This window comes from Peromyscus leucopus, chromosome X (genome assembly GCF_004664715.2).
Source record: "Peromyscus leucopus breed LL Stock chromosome X, UCI_PerLeu_2.1, whole genome shotgun sequence".
Lineage (NCBI taxonomy): Eukaryota > Metazoa > Chordata > Mammalia > Rodentia > Cricetidae > Peromyscus > Peromyscus leucopus.
The window spans coordinates 102,784,603-102,807,653 of NC_051083.1; the positions used below are offsets into that span (position 1 = coordinate 102,784,603).

General features: G+C 39.1%; 1 protein-coding gene and 1 pseudogene across 3 annotated transcripts in view; one reads left to right on the forward strand and one right to left on the reverse strand.

Annotated features, from left to right (window-relative positions):
* Nucleotides 1-1,943: 1,943 nt before the first annotated feature.
* On the reverse strand, nucleotides 1,944-16,015 carry LOC114705407 (annotated as a pseudogene).
* Nucleotides 14,785-23,051, forward strand: part of Wdr44 (WD repeat domain 44) — a 99,404-nt gene continuing 91,137 nt past the window's right edge. The window contains exons 1-2 of one of the 3 annotated variants that reach the window (XM_037199301.1): nucleotides 14,785-14,870; nucleotides 16,110-16,295. In XM_037199301.1, coding sequence (XP_037055196.1) covers nucleotides 16,219-16,295 — 77 coding nt within the window. In that variant the 5' untranslated portion in view covers nucleotides 14,785-14,870; nucleotides 16,110-16,218. Of the gene's footprint in view, nucleotides 14,871-15,797; nucleotides 16,296-23,051 lie in introns of those variants that run through there. The other 2 variants (XM_028887296.2, XM_037199302.1) reach the window with 2 other exon arrangements.

Here is a 23,051-nt window from a genome sequence, read left to right on the forward strand (position 1 = left end):
ATTTAGTCTTTCTCTTCATTTACGAGTTAGCAATACAGATCTTGAGAGGAACTATCACAATGACTAATTGCCATGAAATGTGTGTGTGTGTGTGTGTGTGTGTGTGTGTGTGTGTGTGTGTGTGTGTGTGTTTACCTCAAACAATGTTTAAACTATTACTTAATGACTTCCCGTATCACATTTGGGGGAATTTTTTTCTTTCTTTTTATTTGTTTATTTTTTAAAGGTTTTTTTTTTTTCATTTTACATACCAATCACAGTTCCCTCTACCTTCTTCCCCTTCTCCGGCTCCCCACCTCCCCCCATCCCACCCCCTAGCCACTCAGAGAGGGTAAGGCCTCCCTTGGGGAATCAACAAAGTCTGGCATACTTAGTTGAGGCAGGACCAAGTCCCTCCCTCCTGCATCAAGGCTCAGCAAGGTATCTTACCCTAGGGAATGTGTTCCAAAAAGCCATTTCATGCACCCAGGATAAGTCTTGGTCCTACTGCCAGGGTCTCCCCAAACAGATCTAGCCACATAACTGTCACCCACATTCAGAGGGCTTAGTTCAGTCCCATGTAGGTTCCCTAGCTGACAGGCCAGAGTCCATGAGCTCACACCAGCTTGGGTCAGCTGTCTCTGGGATTTTCGCCATGATGATCTTGACCTCACTTGCTCTTGTGATCCCTCCTCCCTCTCTTCAACTGAAGTCCAGGAGTTCAGCCCAGTGCTTGGCTGTGGATCACTGCATCTGCTTCCATCAGTTACTAGATGTAGGTTCTATGATGACAATTAGGGTAGTCACTAATCTGATTATAGGGGAAGGTAAGTTCAGGTACCCTCTCCATTATAGCTAGAAGTCTTAGCTGGTGTCATCCTTGTGGATTCCTGGGTATTTCCCCAGCACCATGTTTTTCCCTAATGGTTCCCTCTACCAAGATATCTCTTTCATTGCTCTTTCTCTCTGTCCCTCCCTCCACTTGAACTTCTCAGTTCCTCCTGTTCCCATCCCCCATCCCATCCCTTCTACTCCCTCTCTCAGTTTACCCAGGAGATCTTAACTATTTCCCCTTCCTGGGGTCCTCCATGTGTGTACCCTTTAGGGTCCTCCTTTTTACCTAGCTTCTCTGGGGTTGTGGATTGTAGCCTGATTATCCTTTGCTTTGCATCTTAATATCCATTTAAGAGTGAGTACATACTATGTTTGTCTTTCTGGGTCTGGGTTAGCTCACTCAGGATGATTTTTTCTAGATCCATCCATTTGCCTGCAAACCTCATGATGTCATTGTTTTTCTCTGCTGAGTAGTATTCCATTGTGTATATATACCACATTTTATTTATCCCATTCTTCAGTTGAAGGGCATCTAGGTTGTTTCCAGGTTCTGACTATTACAAACAAGCTGATATGAACATAGCTGAGCAAATGCTCTTATGGTATGATTGAGCATTTCTTGGGTATGTGCCCAAGACTGGTATAGCTGGATCTTGGGAGAGATTGATTCCCAATTTTCTAAGAAAGCACCATATTGATTTCCAAAGTGGTTGTACAAGTTTGCACTCCCACCAACAGTAGAGGAGTGTTCCCCTTTCTCCACATCCTCTCCAACATAAGCTATCCTGGAAGGATTAGTGGAGGGAAGATCCTCCCAGGAAGTAGAAGTTCCCTCCTGCCAGTGCAGTTCTGAAGAGGTCCAAAGAAAAGGCAGGGCTGCTGCTTGCTCCTTGCTGGGCAGGGAATCTACCCAGTTGTTGGCTTTGCTGCTGCCGCCACTGCCTCTGCCATCGAGCCCTGCTCCTCCAACCTTTCTTTTTTTCCTTTTTTTTTATTTTTTGATGCAAAGTATTTTATTAGTTTGAACACAAGAAAGCCTAGTTTAGATGAGTTTCTAAGTTGAATGCGCTTGCATGGAGCTCAGTTTCGGGCTGACAAACAGTTCCTAACGCCCTAGGTGGGTGCCTAGTTCTGATCTGTGAGTGTGAGCTGACCAGCATCCGCTGGTAACGCCCCTTTTTTCCTTGATAAGGGCTTAACAAACATTAGGCATTGTTTTAGTCTTACACAGCCAGTGCTGTTCCAAATGTCTCCTGGGAGGCATACACCATGTGCAGAAAGCTGTCTTCATCTTCTCACTCTTGTACACTTCAGAAGTGGGTGTGCACACACTCACCATGCTGTGCCCATTCACCAGGAGGAAGAAAGCTTGATTGGTGTTAAACTGTAAGTGCCTTCTAATTATCTTGATGAGCTCGCTCATGTTCACATGATCAGGTACAAAGAACTTGGTTTTGTCCAGGATAGGTAGTTGCTTTTCACCCTTGTATCACTCTTATCACCGGGATCTTGGTGGGGGGCTGCTCCCGTATGAGCCAGAAATCTTCCACTCTTTGTTCGAAGCTGTGGCACTGCTTGAAGGTCTTCTCAGATGGTACAGGGCGGGAGTCCTGGGTCGGAGGCTCTAGCACCCGCGACAGCGACTTCCCTTGTGTCTCTTCCTCCTTCAACCTTTCAAAATGGACTGAAAAGTACCCTCTAAGAATCTTTAAGGCCTCCAAAAAAAGACTGCTGAGTAGTCAGTCAGTTTTAGAGAGTAAGAAGCAACCAGGTTCTCAGCCTCTCTAGCCAGCAGTTGGCCATTGTTGAACTCTCCATCCCTATCATGTAAGTCAATGTAACAAATCTCCCTTTAAAATGTTGATGGCTATTCTTGGTTGTCAACTGGACCACATCTGGAATGAACTGCAATGCATAAATGGAGGGCACACCTGTGGGATCTTTTTTTGCTTGGTTTGAAGTGGGTGGATACACTTCTAGTCTGGACCTTTGAGGTGGGAAAACACTTGTCTTTGATAAGGATCTTGAGGGGGAGGGATACACCTTTAATCTGGGCCACACCTCCTGCTGGAAGTCTATATGCTATATAGTATATAAGGATATGGAAGAAGGGAGCTTTTGCTCTTTGCCTGTTTGCCTTCACCTTGCTAGCAAGTCCATTCCTTCACTGGCATTAGAGCCTCCTTCTTCAGGATTCCAGTGTCTACTGAAGTCCGGGTGAGAGATCCAGCCTCATGAACTGAACAACTTCTGGATTCTCCAACTTTCCATGCAGCCATTGTTGATTAATTGGACCACAGCCTGTAAGTCACTCTAATAAAAAAAATCCATATATATATATATATATATATATATATATATATATATATGAAGAGAGAAGAAGAGAGGAGATTCATTCTATAAGTCTGCTACTCTAGTTCTAGAGAACCCCAACTAATACAAAAATATATTCCTTGACTAATATGTGATGTATGGATGTTTTCCAAATGACATGTGGCTCTGCCCAGGGAACCTGAAATTTTGGCAAGACAGAAATTTGTAGACAGGGTAGAGAATTCGGGTTGAGATTCACAGGTCTAACTGGTTCCATGGCTGTGTTAACTGCAATATTTGGATTTTCTCATTTTTTTTAAATCACTTATCTTTGGAAAAAATGATGGAAGGAACATTTAAATATGCCTTGCTTGGGAAAAAAGTTTGGAGTCTAAGCTGAAAACAAATTATTTCATTTTCCTTACTACATAATAGAATGTCCTCTGTAATACAATAAATCTACTCTACTATTATTCCAATCCATACTCCTGTGGTAGTGTCAGCTAAAGGTCCAGAGTCTTTTCCAGTGCTCATATGAAACACAGCTTCATCCCAATTTTCTCACATATAGTACACAGAGACAGAAAACCTATTTCTATTACTAGCCTCATTGATTTCTATTCCATAACTAAAATGGTGGATGCTGAAAAAACTGTTCACTAACAAATGCACACCCAGAAGAACAATATTTAAGATTGGAATCAAATAAATGAATAACCCTGTCTTAGTTATTTTTTGGCTGCTGTGATAGAATACTCTGGCAAAAAAAATTGAGAAAGGAAGGGTTATTTTGGCTCACAGTTCAAGATACAGCCTTTCATGGCAGGGGAGTCAAGGCAGCCACAGCTTGAAGCAGCTGGCCACATTCTATCTTCAGTCAGGAAGAAGAGTATAGGAATGCTTGTGCTTCGCTCACTCTCTCCTTTTGTACAGTCCAGGATCCTAGCCCAAGGAACGGTCCTACCCACAGTGGGTGGGTCTTCCCACTTTAATTAATCTAATCAAGATACCCCCTACAGACATAACCAGAAGCCCACTTCCCAGCTGATTCTAGATCTCATCAAGTTGAAAACTGAGATTAACTATCACAGACCCTTTCTTGGATAAAGCTATGACTCTTTGGTTATAAAGTAGCTCAATTGAAAACCAATTAAAGCTCTACACTTCCTACACAGACTAAATATTCTCACTCTACTGTCTGTCACTTTCTGTTTGACCCATTTTCTGTAGTTCTTCAGCTCTTCAGGAACCACTGCTTGTAGGGGAATAGCTGTTCTCCACCACAACCACCACCAAGTGTGACTCAACTGTCCAGTGTGGTTAAAAAAAACAGACAGATGAAGCATGGAAAAAAGCACACCAGAGTTTTAGTATTAGACTAAGTACAAGCCAGGGACAGAGGAAGAGTGTGATCAGGGGATGATGGAGAAGGCTGCTAGCCAGAAGCCTGGGCTTCAAACATGAAAACCTTGAATTTAGGCAAAAGACCATCAGTGAAAAATAAGGGGTTCGACTTTTTAGGAGCTGAAAAATGACCAATTGGAACCCCATGCTCAGCTGATTTGGGTCACATCCAGGCACAGGATACTGGGTCTTCAAGTCAAATTTAAAACTAAATGCTCAGATAACAAGGTTAAAAATGACAAGGAAGATAGACTGTAGAAATCCAAGCACCTGTAATCCTAGCACTTAGGAGGCCATGGTAGAAGAATTAAGAGGTCAAGATTATCCTCACCTATGTAGCAAGTTTGACAGTGTATCAGAGAGGTGGGGGAAGAACTAAGCCATAGTACTGTTGGCTCATTAAATAGTATAATGTCTGCCATATAATGAACCTTTAATCTGTTCTTAATTCTGTTTAAGAATCAAAGAATAGGGCTGGTGAGATGACTCAGCTGGTACAGATGCTTGCTGCCAAGCCTGATGACCTGAGTTTGATTCTTCATGCCCCAGAGAGTGGAAGGAGGGAACTGAATTCTGTAAGTTGTCCTATAACCTTCACACACCTGTTGTGCCCCCTCTCTGTTACACACAGATAGATAGATAGATAGATAGATAGATAGATAGATAGATAGATAGATAGATAGTAGATGCTAAAATTTAAAAGAAGGCATGAATAACGAGCAAACTAGATAATGATTCTGGAAAGTCAGCAGTGGCATTAATCAAAAGGGTACTATTAGAATCTAAAAGGAAGGAAGTCAGCCAAGCATGAGAGCACATGTCTGTAATTCCAGCACTCTGGAGACTGAGGCAGGTGTACCATAAACTCAAGGCCTTCCTGGACTCCATGGTAAGAGCCTTTCTTAGAAAAAAAAAACCCTCTGGTTACTTATAACAATGTCTTGAGTGAAATAAGGCAATCACAGAAAGACAAATGCTTCAAGATATCACTTATATATGGCCTTTAAAATCAGCAAACTCATAAAAGCAGAGAATATAATGGTGATGGTCTGAGCTTGGGGGAAGTAAAGAGTCAGCCATGAAATAGGAAGATATTGGTCAAAGGGTACAAAATTTCTATTACATACAGGAATAAGTTCTGAAAATCTATTGCATATAGCTACTATAGTTAAGAATAACATATTGTGCATGATAGTACACACCTGTAATCTCACCACTCAGTAGACTGAGGCATGAGGGCCTGCCTGGGTAACATAGGGAGACCAGTCAAAAATTAAAAATAATGTTTACATAAAAATTGCTTAGATCTTAAATGTTCTCAGGACAAAGAAGTGCTAAGTATGTAAAGTGATTTCTATATGTGAATTTGTTTTATTTAATCATTTCAAAATATATTTCTGACAAAGCATTGCACTTTATACTATAAATATGTTTGACTCTTTTTTATTATATATGAATTGAGATTTCAAAAAAAAATCCTTGGAATGAAATTCAAAGGTTTGCCACAGAAATTAAGCACAAGCAGATTTAATAAATGGGGAAAGGCCCCGTAAACAAGATGGCAGCCATTTCCTTAAATCAAATGGGTAACAGGATTACTGGGGGCTCTAGATGACATTTTGTAAATGAGGTGGAACTTTTGGTTTAGTGTATGCATGAGTATATGGGAAAGTAGACATTTCTTTCTTTCTTTTTTCTTTTTCTTTTCTTTTTCTTTTTTTTTTTTTTTTTTTTTTTGGTTTTTGGAGACAGGGTTTCTCTGTGTAGTTTTGCGCCTGTCCTGGAATTCGCTTTGGAGACCAGGCTGGCCTCAGAACTCACAGAGATCCGCCTGCCTCTGCCTCCCGAGTGCTGGGATTAAAGGCGTGCGCCACCACTGCCCGGCTTTTTTTTTTTAAAGGGTAGATTTATTCTTTTTTTTTTTTTTAAGATTTATTTATTTATTATGTATACAGAAGAGGGCGCCAGATCTCATTACAGATGGTTGTGAGCCACCATGTAGGTGCTGGAAATTGAACTCAGGACCTCTGGAAGAATAGTCAGTGTTCTTAACCTCTGAACCATCTCTCCAGCCCTTCTTTCATATTTTAAATGCATGTTAGGTTATTTTTCTGAATTTGTTCGGTATTTTTTCTTCTCTTACATTACACCTTAGTCAATATTCATTCCAGTGTTACATTTAATCACAAGTGCACTCAAGAACAAGAACTTCTTCAGAAAACACACAGCCTCAGCTTGTTTTTAGCCTAACTTATCTTTATCTGTGGTTCTTAACCAGGAGCCAGAAGATAGGGCTGTTTACTTCTGTATTAGTTCTATACTGATTTATAACAGATGACCACACAGTGACTTAACACTAACAGCTTAGCTTACAGCTCTGTAAACCAGAAGTCTGTAAACAGGCTGGCTAGGCGCTAAGCTCAGAGTCACACAAAACTAAACGCAAAGTGAAATCAAGCTGCACTCTTATCTGCAGCTTGGGATCCTCTTCCAAGTCCATTAAAGCTGTCGGCCAAATTCAACTAGATGTAGTCGTAGGCATGAGGCTCCCATTGACAGGCTGGTTATCAGCAGGAGGCTGTTGTCAGCTTCTAAGGACTGCTCATTCAATCCACATTCAGTGGTCCTCTCAGGCAGTTCATAGTATAGATGTTTGCTTTCCTCTAGGGAACCAGAGTTCCTTTCCCTGACTTGCTCTTCTCTACTGGCCAGAGAAAACTAAATTTAAAGAGTTCCTGTCATTAGGTCAGATCCATCTATATAATCTCTATATGTGTAAAGTCAACTGCTCTGGGACTTTTATAACGACTTCAAAATCCCTTTACAGCATTATATAGATTATAGATAGTCAGATTGAATAACCCAGAAGGAGGTGCATATACCAAGAGCTGGGAATGTTGGGGCCATCTTAGAATTCTGCTTAATGTACCCTCAATTGAAATGTATTCATTTATAGAAAACATGCCATAAAATGAAAATAAAAAGAAATAGCAACTGCTGCCTACACATCCCTAGCCCCAGATGACTCTGCTGAACCTGGACAGCAACTGACACAGCCTGCTCTTCCCAACCTTGGCCAACATTCCAGCTTCCTTAGATTCCTAACAACAATGCCCCAATATCAGCAAGAAGCAGCCAGAGAGAAAGATTACCACTTACCCAACACTCAGAGACCCAATAAAAAAACAAAACGGGAGAATGAAGGGCTCTAAAGGCCTGAACATAGCAAACATGGCGCTGATGGGTTTGCCCTTATACTTTTCTCTCCCTTGCTAAAAACTGTTAGATTGCATTCCTAAAGCTAGCCCCCAAGGTCCATTCCATTATTTGGACACTGAGTCAAAACACTAAGACGGTAAACATGTACAATCAGGACTTACCAATTCACCCTAGCACAGACCCCGCCTTTTTCTCTTTAAAAACACACTCCTGCAAAAAACACCTGCTGCTGCGGTTGCTGCTTGCTGTCTGCCTTTGCCTAATCCAGAGGCAGACTACACACACACACACACACACACACACACACACACACACACACACACACACACACGTCTCTCTGGGATAATAAATCTCCTTTGTGCTGAGAACTTAGTGTCTTGGTGTGTACTGTAACAACTCCAACTCTGAGGGGGTCTCAACTATTTGCTCTAATTTTTACTTGTTATCATATTATTTCAGACAGCTGACCTATCAAAATGTTCATTTGCTACAAGCTAGTGAAACTAGAACAAACTTGAATAATAAATTCATTTCAAAGTGTCACCTTGGCCATAGGACAACTCTGAACATCTCAGTTTTCACACTGATAAAGTGAAGGTGATAGTATGATCTTCCCTAAACAAAAAATTTGGTTTAAGCTCTGAATTCAGATTGATTTGGCAGCAAATCCTGACACTAAACAAATGTTACCTGTGAAACTTTGATTGACTTATATTCCTCTAAACCTATTTCTCTACCTGAAAATGAGGACAATATTAGGATCTTCCTCATGTAGTGTATGGATTAAGTGAAATAATATGCACAAAATATTTAATATGGTATCTGGCATCTAGTAAACACTAATTTAATTTCAATAATTACCTTACTGTTAAGTAAAAAACTATCTCAGAAAGTATGAAGAGGTACTGTAATATAACATTATCACTAAGAACAAAGATCAAAGACCATTAAACAGAAACTTGACATATGCTGGATACTGATATATAAGTTTATATATATTACTGTATTTAATGTGTCTTAATTTTGCAAATGAAATTCTCACTTAACTCTGTCTTTGAACATTGTAAACATACCAGTTGTATTCATAAGATAAAACATGAAGAGAATTTATAAGTATTGTTATGTTTTTGAAAAGTGTTCCCCCAAATTCATATGCTATGATCCCTGATGCAACGCTGTTGAAGATTAGGGTCTTATAGGAGGGGAATGGATCAAGGTCATTCACAAATGGATTATTATTACCTTGCAGTAGGTCTGTTACTGAAATACTAAATTGGTTATAAAACTGAGTTGAGCCTCCTTCTTTTCCCTCTTTCCCTCTTTTTGGTTATAGGATTTTGAAGGACAAAGGCTCTTATCCAATGTGAACCTCCCCACTCCCAATGTTGGACTTATAGCCTCTAGAACTGTACAAAATGAACTACTATTCTATAAATTACCCAGACTCAATTATCTCATCATGGCAGTACAGAAGAGACCAAAACAACCCATAGAGGTCAGAAGAGGGTATCAGATCCCGTGGAACTGGAGGTACAGGCAGTTGGGAGCTGCTTGACATGGGTCCTGGAAACTGAACTCAGGTCCTCTGAAAGAGCAGTATGTGTCTCAACAACTAAGCTATCTCTCCAGTCTCAGCTTCTCTATTTCTCTGTTTCTCTGTCTCTCTTCCCTCCCTCTTTTCCTCCCTTTCTCCCTCTCAAGTCCAACCTCCTCTTTCTTGAGACAAGGTTTCTCTATTTATTCCAAGTTGGTCTGGCTCAAACTTATTAGGTAACATAAAATGGCCTCAAACTTGTATCCATCTTCCTGCTTCAGCTGCCCAAATGCTTGAATTATAGACATACACACCCGTATTTGGATTTGAGTGATTTTTTTAAAACATAAAGTTCATGTGCCTTTGTTTACTTTTCTTTATATAAGGCCATGTATACTGTTTATTGCTTTGAAAAAATGTTATGCAGAGTCCATATTATTAGAAGTATATCTCTGATATTATACCTTGTTCCTGGAAATTCCACATTAGTCTGCCATTTAATAGCTGCTTTAAAAATTGCCACTGCTTATTCTCTTATGTGTCAATTGAAGTGCAAAAAGTATGCCATTTTTTACAGTAGAATACTTAAATTCCAAATATTTTTTTGTTTTGTAAGGATTTTTTCCAAGTTTAATTTCTTGATGAAATTTATTAAACAATTCTAAGACTATGGAATCTACAATAATTTCAGGATTCATAGGTGTGCAGAAAACTGGAAACAAATACTAGGTCTTAATTTTGTATGCAAGTTTACCTAATACATGGTATGTTACATGGTTTCTTTTAATACAGTCCCCTTGTTTACAAAATAATACACACTTATTGTAGGATATTTAATCATTACACAAAGAAAGAAATAAGGTACAAATCTATTTTTATTTTAATATCCTATTATTATTAAAAATATTACCACAAGTCCTTTCTGAATATCCTATCACAATTCTCTATATATGGATAAACACACATATATACACAGATAAATAATTTCACATAAATGAGATTATTACATGCATTATTCTATATCATCTGTTTTCATTTAACACATCATAAGCTCTTCTTATGCAAATGAATATAGGGATTTGACCCCTAAGAACTTATGGTAAACACTTGTTTCTGTCTGTTCATGTCCTTTTCATGGCAAAACCATATTACATAGTCCACATAATCCAAGTGAATAAGATAAGCATGCAAGTCTCTCTATTTGGTGTGTGGCGGAAAAACAATCCACTGACCTGAGTCTGAAAATGACAGTTCTCTTATGACCTTACAGGCTTCCCAAGCACAGACAGGAAGCACTAAGTTCAACCCCCAATACCACAAAGGGAAAAACATTTAGAGTTAAGACATTATGAACTGAAGTTGCTTTCATCCATTTTCACTAACTGTAAGAAGGAAACCGTTAGCAATAGGAAAACCAAAGCCAAAGTACATGAAAAATCAAAGATAACAAAAGATGGACACAAAGAGAGGACATTGATGCATATTGAGCTCCAAATGCATTGGATGTTATCATTTATGTGGACTATATACAAAAAGATATGAACTTAATAAAAATAGAAGCACAATTTTACCCATGATAAATAAATATTACAATACATATAACACTTTATTTTGAAAACATCCAAGTTTATTTATAGAAATGCAGGCAGGACAATATGAGAAGGGCTATATTCAACATACAATATATACCTGTATGAAAATGTTGAAAGACAATAAAATTTGTAAATGATGTGGGTGTCAGAAGAGTTGCAGTTTGTGAATTATTTCGAAATACTGTTAAGAGTACTACCTGAGAGCAAGCTGGAAGCTTTAACACTCCATGTGAACACATGGGATTTTAAACACAATGAACTGAGGTAGGTGGCAGATATTTGAGGTATGGGTGTGTGCATTTTGTATATTCCTGTGCAACTTGATTCAGTTTAAGTGTAGTTTTTTTTTGCTTTTACCTAATTTTTTAGCAATGAAATTATGCATATGCAAATATGAAATTCCCCTCTATTTTTAATGTATTTATCATGATAGAACAAATATAATCTAACAAATTCCCTTTTAAGATAATTCTAGTTTGCTTTCTTCCAGAGTCCTGAACAAGAGTGCATGGCTACATAATATTCTATTATAAAATAGCACGTTTGAATTGCAGGCTGGTTCTTCTGGCAATACATTTCTAGACTTTCTACTTCAGTTCTTGTTAGCTTAAGGATTGAAAACTCATTATTTTAATGTCAACATAAAGTATCACTTAAAAGGTACACTGAAAGGCCGAAAAAAGATATAAAGATTCCAAAGCCAAACAGGAGCAAGTGTTTTAATATTTAGTATCACGGTAAGAACACAACTGACCTTTCAAACAGATAATTTAGGGCTGAAGATTAGCAAATGTTATCTTGTCTCTGACAAGCTCTGGACAATTTCAGAACGTGTTTTTCATGGATTCTGATATTTCAAAACTCATAAAAAGTCTTGCAGATAAAATCTTTTCGTGTCTATGTTGTATCTCCAATACTGTAATCATTTATACAATCTTTCCTGAGTTATCACTGTAGTGCTTGCTTCAAGAAAGGCTACATGGCTTACAAGGTGCTTGGATCACTGATGTTCTGAGTGACTGCTCCCAGGGTTGTCACAAAAGTAGCTCTAGGGAACCTGCTGGTTTAAGAGAAGAGAGAAAATACCCACAGCAAGCCATTCCATATGGTAGTGGCAACTTCTTCCCTTTAGAGTAGAACTGTTGCTATATACAGGAGTAGGTTAACCAGCGCAAAGACTTTCCTTAAACCTACTTTTGCCTCAGAGCAGTGTAGTTCTTGCAGCCTTTGGCAATGAGCCAAGTGGGAAAAGATTGTATCATAATTTCCATCTATGCAGAAGATTCTGTGAGCTCTTGTGATTTTTGTGGAATGAATTAAAATAACCATTTAATTCAAGGGTACTTTCAGTTATGGGGTGACCTATAGAATACTACTGTATAGATAGAGTTCCACAAAATTTTCTGTAGAGACTCCAATAGTAAATATTTCACACCTTGCAAGTCATACAATCATCATTCCAACTGCTAAACTCTTTCAGGAAAAACAGCCAACACATAACATATTTTAAAAAAAAGCCTTATCTATATACAAATTAAATGTTATTTTAAAAAACAGTGTGGACAAGTTTGTTGATCCTTACTTAGGAAAAAAATAGTTTCCCCTTTTTCTTATGTATGTTTTATTTGTTTTACAGAACCTTGGGGCTGTCCATGAAAGAGTCAGGGAAGGCCAATAAAACAGAGAGCTGAACTACCTCTGCTTCAAACAGAGCATTTAAAAAATTATATATGGAATTTCCTGTGAAATTAGGTTTGATTAAAGGGCTCATTTATAATGAAAACATTTCCTTTTTTGTTTTTTTGAGACAGGGTTTCTCTGTGTAACAGCCCTGACTGTCCTGGAACTTGCTCTGTAGACCAGGCTGGCCTCAAACTCACAGAGATCCACCTGCCTCTGCCTCTGAGTGCTGTGCTTAAAGGCTTATATCACCACTGCGTGGCTATAATGAAAACTTTTAAAACCACTGTTTTGAACTAAACTTAATGCTTTAAAACTAAAAAACAGATATTTGGACAACATAAACGCATCTTTCACATTTTCAAAAATGATGAATGTTAGGATAGTTTTATTGCTCCCAATAATTAACTTTTCCAAGCAGTTATAAAAGCATTTAAATAGACAACTATAATAACTCTAAGATGTCATTAGCTTATCATTCCTACTACCCATTTTGACCTTTTCTCAATGGAGAAATTAATGTTCAACTTACCTTGAAAACTTGGCATGGAATATTCAAATAAAACTTCAAACTAGGATTCCAATACTAGACTGTGAGCTTGTGGAATACAGGAAGTAAGTTGTCTTCTTCATATTCAAGCTACCTTTAGCACTTCAAAATACTGAATGACATTAAATAGTACATGTTCACTGAATTGTTATATATTCTCACATAGCACATAGCATTCAAATATTTTTCTTTAATATACAGACAAGTGATACCTCTACAATAAATCAAAATACTTTAAGAAACATATAGGTTCACTAGTAAGTAATTAGGAAGAAAATAAATTTATATGGTGATATCTTTTTATATAACATATATTTTGATAAACATGCACTATTCTTTTCTATAATCCAAAAGGAAAAAGGCTGTCCTCCATAGTGAACAAAAAAAAAAACCTGTAATTTGAGATGATTTTTTTTTGCTTTTTGAGTCAGGGTCTTAGGTAGCCCAGGATGGCCTCAAACTCATTATATAGCTTAAGATGACTTTGAAATGCTGATCTTCCTTCCTCTACCTCTCAAATGCTAGTATTGCTGGCATATACCAATGCACTCAGTATCATTAAGTCATTTTAATTGACAGATAATTGCTTATATTTGGAGGGTACACTGTGATATATTGTTCAATGTAAACACTTTAGAAAGATTCAATAAAGCTGTATCATCTCAACAGCTTATTTTATAGTAACATTCCTAAGTCTATTCTTTAACACACTTAAAACACATAAAATCTAATAGTAATTTTTGATAAAAGTTATACTTTCACAAGAACCCACAATTCCCTTGCCTACACTTTGGAAATCCATAAAGCTCTTGAAATCCAGATATTTTCATGTTAATTAAAAAGGTTGGATTTCAAGCCTTCATTCTTATTTTTATTTTTTAAAATTAATATATATACCAAGTGGTCACCAACGATATATGAGCAATATAAACTGGCCTCAATAGGTTGTATTTATCTATATAGATATATATGACAATAATAATTAAAGAAAAGGATATCCATCATTTGGGAATGCACTGACATGGTCAGGGTTGGAGGGAGGAGGGGGTAAAATGATGTAAATACAGTACACGGTTTTTGTTTTAAGGAACTTATTTGACAATCAAATTATCTTAATTTATTTGGCAGTAGTTTTCTGAACTGAATGAGGCTATACACTATTTTTTGTTTACTCATTTAAACTATCATATGTTCTGCTGCAAAATACTAACATATTTGATTATGTCGTGTTTTTCCTAACTCCTCTGGTATGTTACAGAATCTACAATTTATAAGCATTTAAATTTATAGAAATGCACGGGCTGGGTGGTGGTGGAGCATGTTTTTAGTCCCAGCATTCAGGAAGCAGAGGCAGGTGGATATCCAAGTTCGAGGCTAGCCTGGTCTGACAGAATGAGTTCCACGACAGCCAAGACTACACAGAGAAACCCTGTCGTGAAAAAAAAAATAATAGAAATCCCCCAGAACACACTAGACCTTGCCTGGGGTTGGATTGCTTCACAACACTTTTAGAACCCTATTTCTAATCTCTCTGAAGCTATGCCCCTGCTCCCAGTTCAAGCTTTTATGCTGCCATCTTGATTAACGGTTGAGGCAGCACAAACAACCCAAGAGCCTATTATGACGTCAGTGGAAGAAATAAATGTGCCTCACGAAAACACTGAAAGTCAATATCACTTTAATGGGCAATGAATGGCTCTTTGTTTCAGAAAGAACATCTCAGTCTTTATCAATGGACATTGGACAACTGAAGATCAGAATCCAGGTACTGTCTTAGCTTGGCAGTGGTCTCTCTCTCTCTCTCTCTCTCTCTCTCTCTCTCTCTCTCTCTCTCTCTCTCTCTCTCTCTCTCTCTCTCTCTCTCCTCTCCTCTCCTCTCCTCTCCTCTCCTCTCCTCCTCTCCTCTCCTCTCCTCTCCTCTCTCTCTTCCCCCCTGCCCCTCTCTCTCACACACACACGTTATTTGGCTGACACACATTTTGGGCAGTATGGAATTTCTCTCACATCGTGGGCAGCGACGAGAGACAAGTTTTGAGAAAAAGTAATTGGAGGCGTTATTATGGCTCAGCTCCAGCAATAAATCCACCATTAATTACTCTTTGGAAATGGGACACTCCCCAGCTATTTCTTTCTTATGGACTTTACCCTTTGGCCATCTGGATCATATGTAGAGCTCAACTAGAGATCTCATAGTAAGTGAATAGGATGGGTCTATTCCTATAGACTAGAGATGGTGAAACTGCTAAAATTCTATGGTGGGATATTTCAGACTTGGCTCGGGCGACAAAGTAAAATACAAACCCAAATGCCCACACCGTTTTCTCACGATAAACGGAAGAGACTCAAAATCGCCCCTCTCAAAATGCTTCTCTTTCGAACTGCGCTTAGTAGAATTAGTGACTAAAGCTAAGCAAGGTCCCACCTAACTCGGGCGTGCCTCAGACTTTTGGCACCGGGCTGCTCCTGCGCAGGTCCTAGACTCCGCCCCTCTGAACGCTAGCCACCTCCCTTATTCCCCGCTACTTCCGGCCTCTACCAAATGCCCTCAACGCGCTTGCGCCATTTTGACAGGCTTTCTCCCGCATTAGTAATCAGAACATTGCCTCTCTGGGACCGCCCCCCCCTCGCCGCGCCCCCCCCCCCGCCACCTCTCCGCCCCGCCCACGCTTTACCGGCCCGACCCGAAATCTCGCGAGGGTAGGTGCGCGTCGGTATTTTGCGGGCTAGTAGCTTTCCCAGCAGCTGTAATTGCCGCTGCGGGAGAAATTGGAGCTGCTGTCGCCGGCACGCCCGCTGCTGCCTGGCTCTCCCGGACTGAGAAGAGCCACAGCCTCTCCTAGCGCTCTTCATACACCTAGCGCCCGGGACGCCCGGCAACAGTCCCAGACCCACTGCAGCCACCCCAGGCATTCGCTTTGCAGGTCATCCCCCTTAGCCCAACAACTGAGGGTGGTCCCCTGTCCCTAGCCGACTTCTCACACCACGTCATCTGTGCCCTCCTCAGCGTCGCCCGGGACCCACCTCTCCACACACTAACTGACGAGGAGGAGACGCTGAGAATCACCCTTCCTCCAGGCGGAGCCGGCCCCCTCACCCGCGGGTGTGTCCTATAAATGGCGTCGGAAAGCGACACCGAAGAATTCTATGATGCCCCTGAAGAGGTGCACCTGGGGGGCGGCTATCCTGTAGGGTAAGTAACAGAAGCCGGGGCCCAGAACTCGGACAGCCCGGTCTCTGGCTTCTCCCGTGCCTCCCTCTACTCCTCTGCCAAATGCCGCTGTGTCCGTCACCGCTGTTCCTCTTAGTCTCATCTCACTCGGACACCTCAGAACCCAAACCTGGGACTCCTTAGGGTAGGATGAGTTGGGAGAGGGACTCCTTCTCCACCCTGTTCCCGAGTGAACGGCCCGGGGACTCCTTCGGAACCCCTTTCTTGTCTTGGCCAGCCATTGAGTGGATGGCATTCGTGCCTGAGAGGCAACGATTTGTATTTGCGGTGTTCAAAGCTTACCTTTCCAACATCCGTTTGGGCCCTTGGGGACCAAAAGGAGCGGTGGCAGGAGAAATTGAACTTCCCTGGGTCTTTTTTGAAAAAGACCTCTAGTTTACCTGTTCATTTCCGAAGTGGCTGTAACTCTACCCTATTTGCCATTCACCTTTTCTTTTGCATAAAAAAGAAGCGGGGAGAAGGCAGGTATTTATTTAAGGAAGTCCTCTAGCCAATGTGTTCGACATCAACAGTGTTTTACTGAAATAGCACTTTACTGTGCGCCAGAGGAAATTGTAGACAAGATGCTTACCATTAGAGAGAATGATGTGGTCTGAAACGGCAGCGGGACACAAATGTACACAGGCGAGTACAGATGTACAAACAAGTGCTGAGTAATCTGGTCCTTGGAAGGAGAGCCCAGCTTTGTGCCCTTTATCTAATTTTGCAAGATGTTTTACTGGTGATTAATATGGGTAGCTCTGAGTAGGAAGTTCACTAGTTGGAAAGCTTCTCTGACCAGGATTTGGACTTATTTTACTCTTCTACTTTTCAGAGTTAAAATAGCGTTTAAAATGATTTCACAAACTCTTCCCTGACATGTCTGGAACAAGAAGCAGAGAAATACATTCTCAGGCTATAAGATCTTGAAAATTGGTAAAATGTGTATGTTAGTGTATGATTCTTGGAGTTGAACTCTCTTCAGTTCTTATGTTTACCCCGTGGAAGAAATACTTTGATAGAAATAAAGTTATCAGTACATTTTTAGAAATCCTTTTAAAAGCCTGCTGTGTATTATATATACAATATATACCCCAAAAGTTACAGCAACACAACCAGAAAGAATTGTATGTTGCTAGATTACTAATGTGTGTGTTTCCAGGAAGCTGTCTGTCACTATTGTGAGGTTTTAGGATCATAATGATATGCCTTGAGATAGCACTGAATCTCCTTGAAGTTCAGTATCTGATCCAAGTTTGGAACTCAGTAGAACAGGGTAGAAAATGTGTTTAGATTTCCAAACCTAGTGAATTCTCCTGAAATAAAGTCTGTGTGTGGTTTTCCCTTCAAAGTAATGAACTGTCAGTTCAGGCTAAATGAGAGAATAAATCACTTAGTAAGCATTTATGTGGGGGTTTTTTGTTTTTCTTTTTTATGTGGGGGGAATAATCAGTTTTCACTATGTTAGCAATTTAGAGCCATGTGGATATTGTTCTTCCTCATTGAATAAAGTAAGTTTAGTCTAGAAAGGACAGTTATTTCAGAACCTCTGTAAACTGTTAAGTTCGATATCTAACACAAAACATTCAAATGTGAATTCTTCTCTTCCTTTCTTGGCTTTAGACTGTTAGCTTTCTACAGTGCTTACTTTGGGAGGAAGTATACAAACTTATACTGTTTTACTTATCTGAATCCAATGAGTCATTATGATAGAATTGATAATCACTTCTTCCTCCTGGGATTATACAGCTTCTCAAGAACTTTATACTTTGATAGTAGGTGATAAGTTGGTTTCATTTTAAAGTCCTTTGGGACCCAGCTTCCTAAATTTAACTCTACCTTACCCCAAAACTGAGCATGTTGAAAGCTCTATGGAAAAATGACAAGGTTTGTTTAGATTACATGTCCTCCCTCCTACTGTATTAATGAGAGGATTGGGAAAAAATAGACTTATCTGGAGAATTGGATCTGAAAACAGCAATATTGAGAGGGCAGAAAAGAGGTGGCTTTGTTTATATTTTCCTCCATCCTCTGAGGCAGACTTGTAAGGTACTATGAGCAGCGAACAGCTTTAAAACTCAGTTAGAAATCTTGATTTCTGAAAACAGGTGGCATCACTAGCTAGTTGATCATAAGAAATGTCTTCTGTTCCTTGACATGAACCGAAGTGGCACACCATACAAGCCCTAAGAGACTAATTGAGTGAATTTGACCACTTAAAGAAATGCTTCTTGATGTTTGTGTGTTTGGGAATACACAGAACATTTCATCAAATTGTGCTAAATTGAATAGACACTTGAGAAAAACCTAATGTTTTGTTAATCAGCAGAATGCAAATACAGTCTGTTCCCTAATAGTCATCTATTTCTTACATTTCTTAATTATTTGTTAATCTGTACTTTGAAAGAAAATTTAAGAAGCAGCCCACTTATTAGAGTTTGAGCCCAATGCAGTTATGTTTCCACAGTGGCAGATCATCTCTTACCCAATTTGTAACATGTACCACATTTATAATGGTTTCTTTTGATTGGTACTTTCTCCATTTTTACATATAAGATCTTAGAGAAGTTAAAGGCATTATTCTAGGAGAAACAACTTTCAAGCAACAGAGCTGGCATTTGAAACCAGCTCATCAAACACTAGCCCAGTGTTTTTCTAATACATCATAGCTGTTCTGCACTATGTAGAGAAGGGATCTTCCCCCAGTTGATCCAAGAGTAAGTGCTTTAGTACCAGCCTTCTACATTGAATTGATAAATCTATCTAAAGCCATCGCCTAAACCTTTCAGTTCTCTTGGCTGCAAATTCCCATTTTCTCTTTCTAGAATCTCTATTTTTTGTTTTATTATGTAGGACTTTTATAATGTCATAGAATGCCCAGAAATGGCAGTTAGTTTAACTCTTACAAAATGTTATGAAAACTAAAGCCCAGAGAGAGAAGGTGGCTTACCCATGATGCCACAGTGAATTAATAACAGAACTACATCCCAGATCAGTTTCATAATATGGCATTCTTTCTCTTCTGCTGCTTAATACAGCAGGAAAGGAAGGAGGAACTGTGATATAGTAGAAAAGAGTCCAACACTGTGAGTCATCTTATTTCCTTTAATTTGAAATTACGGTTTGAGAACCCTTTGAAATTTAATTGCCTATCATTGTATTCAGATTCAGTAGTGTGTACTTTTATTGATAAACCTTTGTTCTTGGAGAAATCTGTATGTATCTCTCTCTATGTCTCTCTCTCTTTCTCTCTCTTTCTGTCACACACACACACACACACACACACACACACACACGTTGAGTTGTTTTGTTTTTGTTGTATTGTCAAACGAATCTAGGGTCTGATACATGCTAGATACACTCTACCACTGAGCTGTATTCCCAGCCTATTCGTTTTGTTTTATTTATTTATTTATTTATTTATTATTTTTTTATTTTTATTTTATTTTATTTTATTTTTTGGTTTTTCAAGACAGGGTTTCTCTGTGTAGCTTTGCGACTTTCCTGGAACTCACTTGGTAGCCCAGGCTGGCCTTGAACTCACAGAGATCCGCCTGCCTCTGCCTCCCGAGTGGAGTGCTGGGATTAAAGGCGTGAGCCACCACCGCCTGGCTCATTTTGTTTTATTTGTGCTTTAATGTATATCCTGCCAAGTTGCCCAGGCTGGCCTGGACTTTCTGTAGCCCATACAGGCCTTGAACATTCTGTCCTGCCTCAGCTTCCTGAGTAACTGGACTTACTGGCCTGTTCCACCAGGCCTGGCTTACATATTTTTATAATGTTTTATTTGAACAAACATTTATGACTTTGATACATGGTTCCAAATCCATAGATTTGAAATTATTTACTGCATAAATTATATATGAGTTGGATGCTTCTTCCGACTGTGAATTATACCTACATATTCTAAAGGCTGCAACAGAGAACATGTTATAAAAATAAATTAATATTTTCAACATTATTTTTTAGTGACAGCCAAAGTCCTAGACTTCCTAAGTCTCAAAGCTTTAGAAGGATAGAATCATGCATTTTTAGAATAGGAATTAACTAGACATAATTTGGCTCAGCCTTCCCATTTAACTGAAAATGAAACCTAGACTTAGAGAAGGAAGTTACACATCTTACTTCAAACTAAAATCCAGATCTTTTGATTCCTTATCTATGTGATGCTGCCACATTTGAATAGAGAATAAGAGCAGGTAGTTATGCTACAGATTTTTACACATACCCTGTTAAGTCAGGCCACTAAGGTGGTCTAATTCTATTTAACAGGGCTTTTCATGCTTTATCTTTCAAAAGACATTGACTGTTATATGACTCTGATTATGGCTCACTAATTTCCTTTAAGTCAAAATGAAAACCAATGATTGAATAGCTTGTCAACGAACAATGATTATGTAGTTTTGTTTTATTTTTAGTGGTCTTGTTAGTGTTAACTGCAATATTCCATGTTTAGGTTGAAGTAATGATAAGTTATAAATGAAAACCAATGATTGAATAGCTTGTCAACGAACAATGATTATGTAGTTTTGTTTCATTTTTAGTGGTCTTGTTAGTGTTAACTGCAATCTACCATGTTTAGGTTGGCGTAATGATAAATTATGGACTGAATCATGAGAACAGAGATTAAAGTATCTGGAAGAATTGTTAGGTGTACCTGAGCATAATAGCTCATTCACACGTATAATCCCAGCACTCAGGAGGCAGCATGGCAGGAAGATCATGTCAAGTTTGAGGCCAGCATGGTCTGCATAGTGAATGCCAGGAATGCATAACAAGGCTCTGTCTCAAAAAATAATAATAAAAATAAATAAAAAAGAGCAAAAGAGATGGCTCTCCATAATAATACTTGCTATGCAAACAAGAGGACCTGAGTTTGAATACCAAACACCCACATACAAGCCCTGCATGACTGCACCTGCCATAACCCTAGTATGGGGGGTGGCAGAAACAGGTGGATTCCAGCAGCTTGTTGGCTGGCCAGCCTAGCCAAAATGGTGACCTTAGGGTTCAGTGAGAGACCCTGTGTCAAAAAAAAAGTTAGCAGTAGAGCAAATCACCTGCTGGGCTTTGTAAGTACACAAACCCATACACACATGCTCATATACTGTAAATCTACACATAGAGAAAAAAACCAAAAGAATTATTAGATCTAAAACATCCCCAAATTAAATGGCTTTCTTTACTTAAACATAAGAAGCATTTCACCCTGAACTGAAAATTCATATTTGCTTTTGCCTGGTTGTTGTTGGTGGTGGTAGTGGTGCTGGTGATGCTGGTGCTGGTGGTGCTGGTGCTGGTGGTGATGGTGTGTGTATGTGTTGACATGTCTTATTATATAGCCTTGGTTGGTGTCAAACCCTTGATCCATCTCTCTCAGCATCTCCAGCCCTGGGATTGCAGGCCTGTTCCACTACATCCACCTCAGCACATGTTTTTATTTACAAAATATTAGTGTGTTATAAATTTAGGAAATATCTTGTAAATGGCTGTTTGATCTAGGCATAATAATGTGCTTCTGATCTCAGCACTTGAGAGATAGAGGCATTGATCAGGAGTTCAAATTCATCTTCAGTTGTATAGTAAGTTTCAGGCCAACCTTGACTACACAAGAATGTTGTCTTAAAACAACAACAAAAAATGGCTAGTTTTGTTCCAATTCAATCATAGATTATATTGATTGCTGTTGGCTCTGTAGATTGATAGAAATATATTTATTAGTGAAGTTTTAACATACTCATAACATATTGAAGTGGGGAAAAACCTTCTACATATCAATTAGTAAATTTAGGTTCTAAATTTAGTGACCTCCAACTGTCAATTGGTGACTCATGGAGATAGGACAGTTGGTAGCAATATGGCAATTTGGAGACTCAATTTGAATCTGTACAAATTCATGTAAGTTGAAAACTTTATTATCTTGTGATAACTTATTTCATAAAATAAGACATAGAACATGATTTTCTAAGAATGTTAAAAAACAGACGTAGTGTATTCCTGTAATATTAGTACTTGAGAAAATGGAGACAGGCGAATCATGAGTTCAAGATCAATTTAGGCTGTATACCAAGACTCTGTTTCAAAAATCCAAAACTAAAACAAATTAATATATTAAAAACAAGTAGTTATAGGATAAGTTCACTGGTAGTCTTTTTCCTTAATTTCCTTTTTTTAAATTTTTACTTTTTTGTTGTTCTGCTTTTGAGGCAGAGTCTTACAATGTAGCCACAGCTGCCCTGGAACTCACCATGCAGACCAGGCTAACTTGACACATAGAAATCCTCTTGCCTCTGCCTCCCCAGTACTGAGATTAATGGTGCGTACCGCCATGTCCAGCCCAATTGGTAGTGTTTAAAAGAATATTGTGTGCATGTGTGTGAAAACGAGCAGGCTGTTGTGGGTTCATGTGCTTATGCAAGCTAGTGGTTAATGTCAGGTGTCTTCCTCAGTCACCCTTTCCCTTATATTTTGAGGCAGAATTGCTCCCTGGAGCTCTACTAGTGGGCAAGCCTAGTTGCTCACAAAGCCCCAGTCAGTGATCTTGTTCCCCTGCTGCTAGGATTATAGTTGCATATCACCATACTTGTCTTTTTAAAAAGATTTATTTATCTTATGTGTCTAGATGTTTTTCCTGTATATATGAATATGTGCTGCATGTGTGTCTGGTATCTGTAGAGGGCAGATAAAGGCATCAGATTCCCTGGAACTGGAGTGTCCCAGTGCTTGTAAGCTGCCATG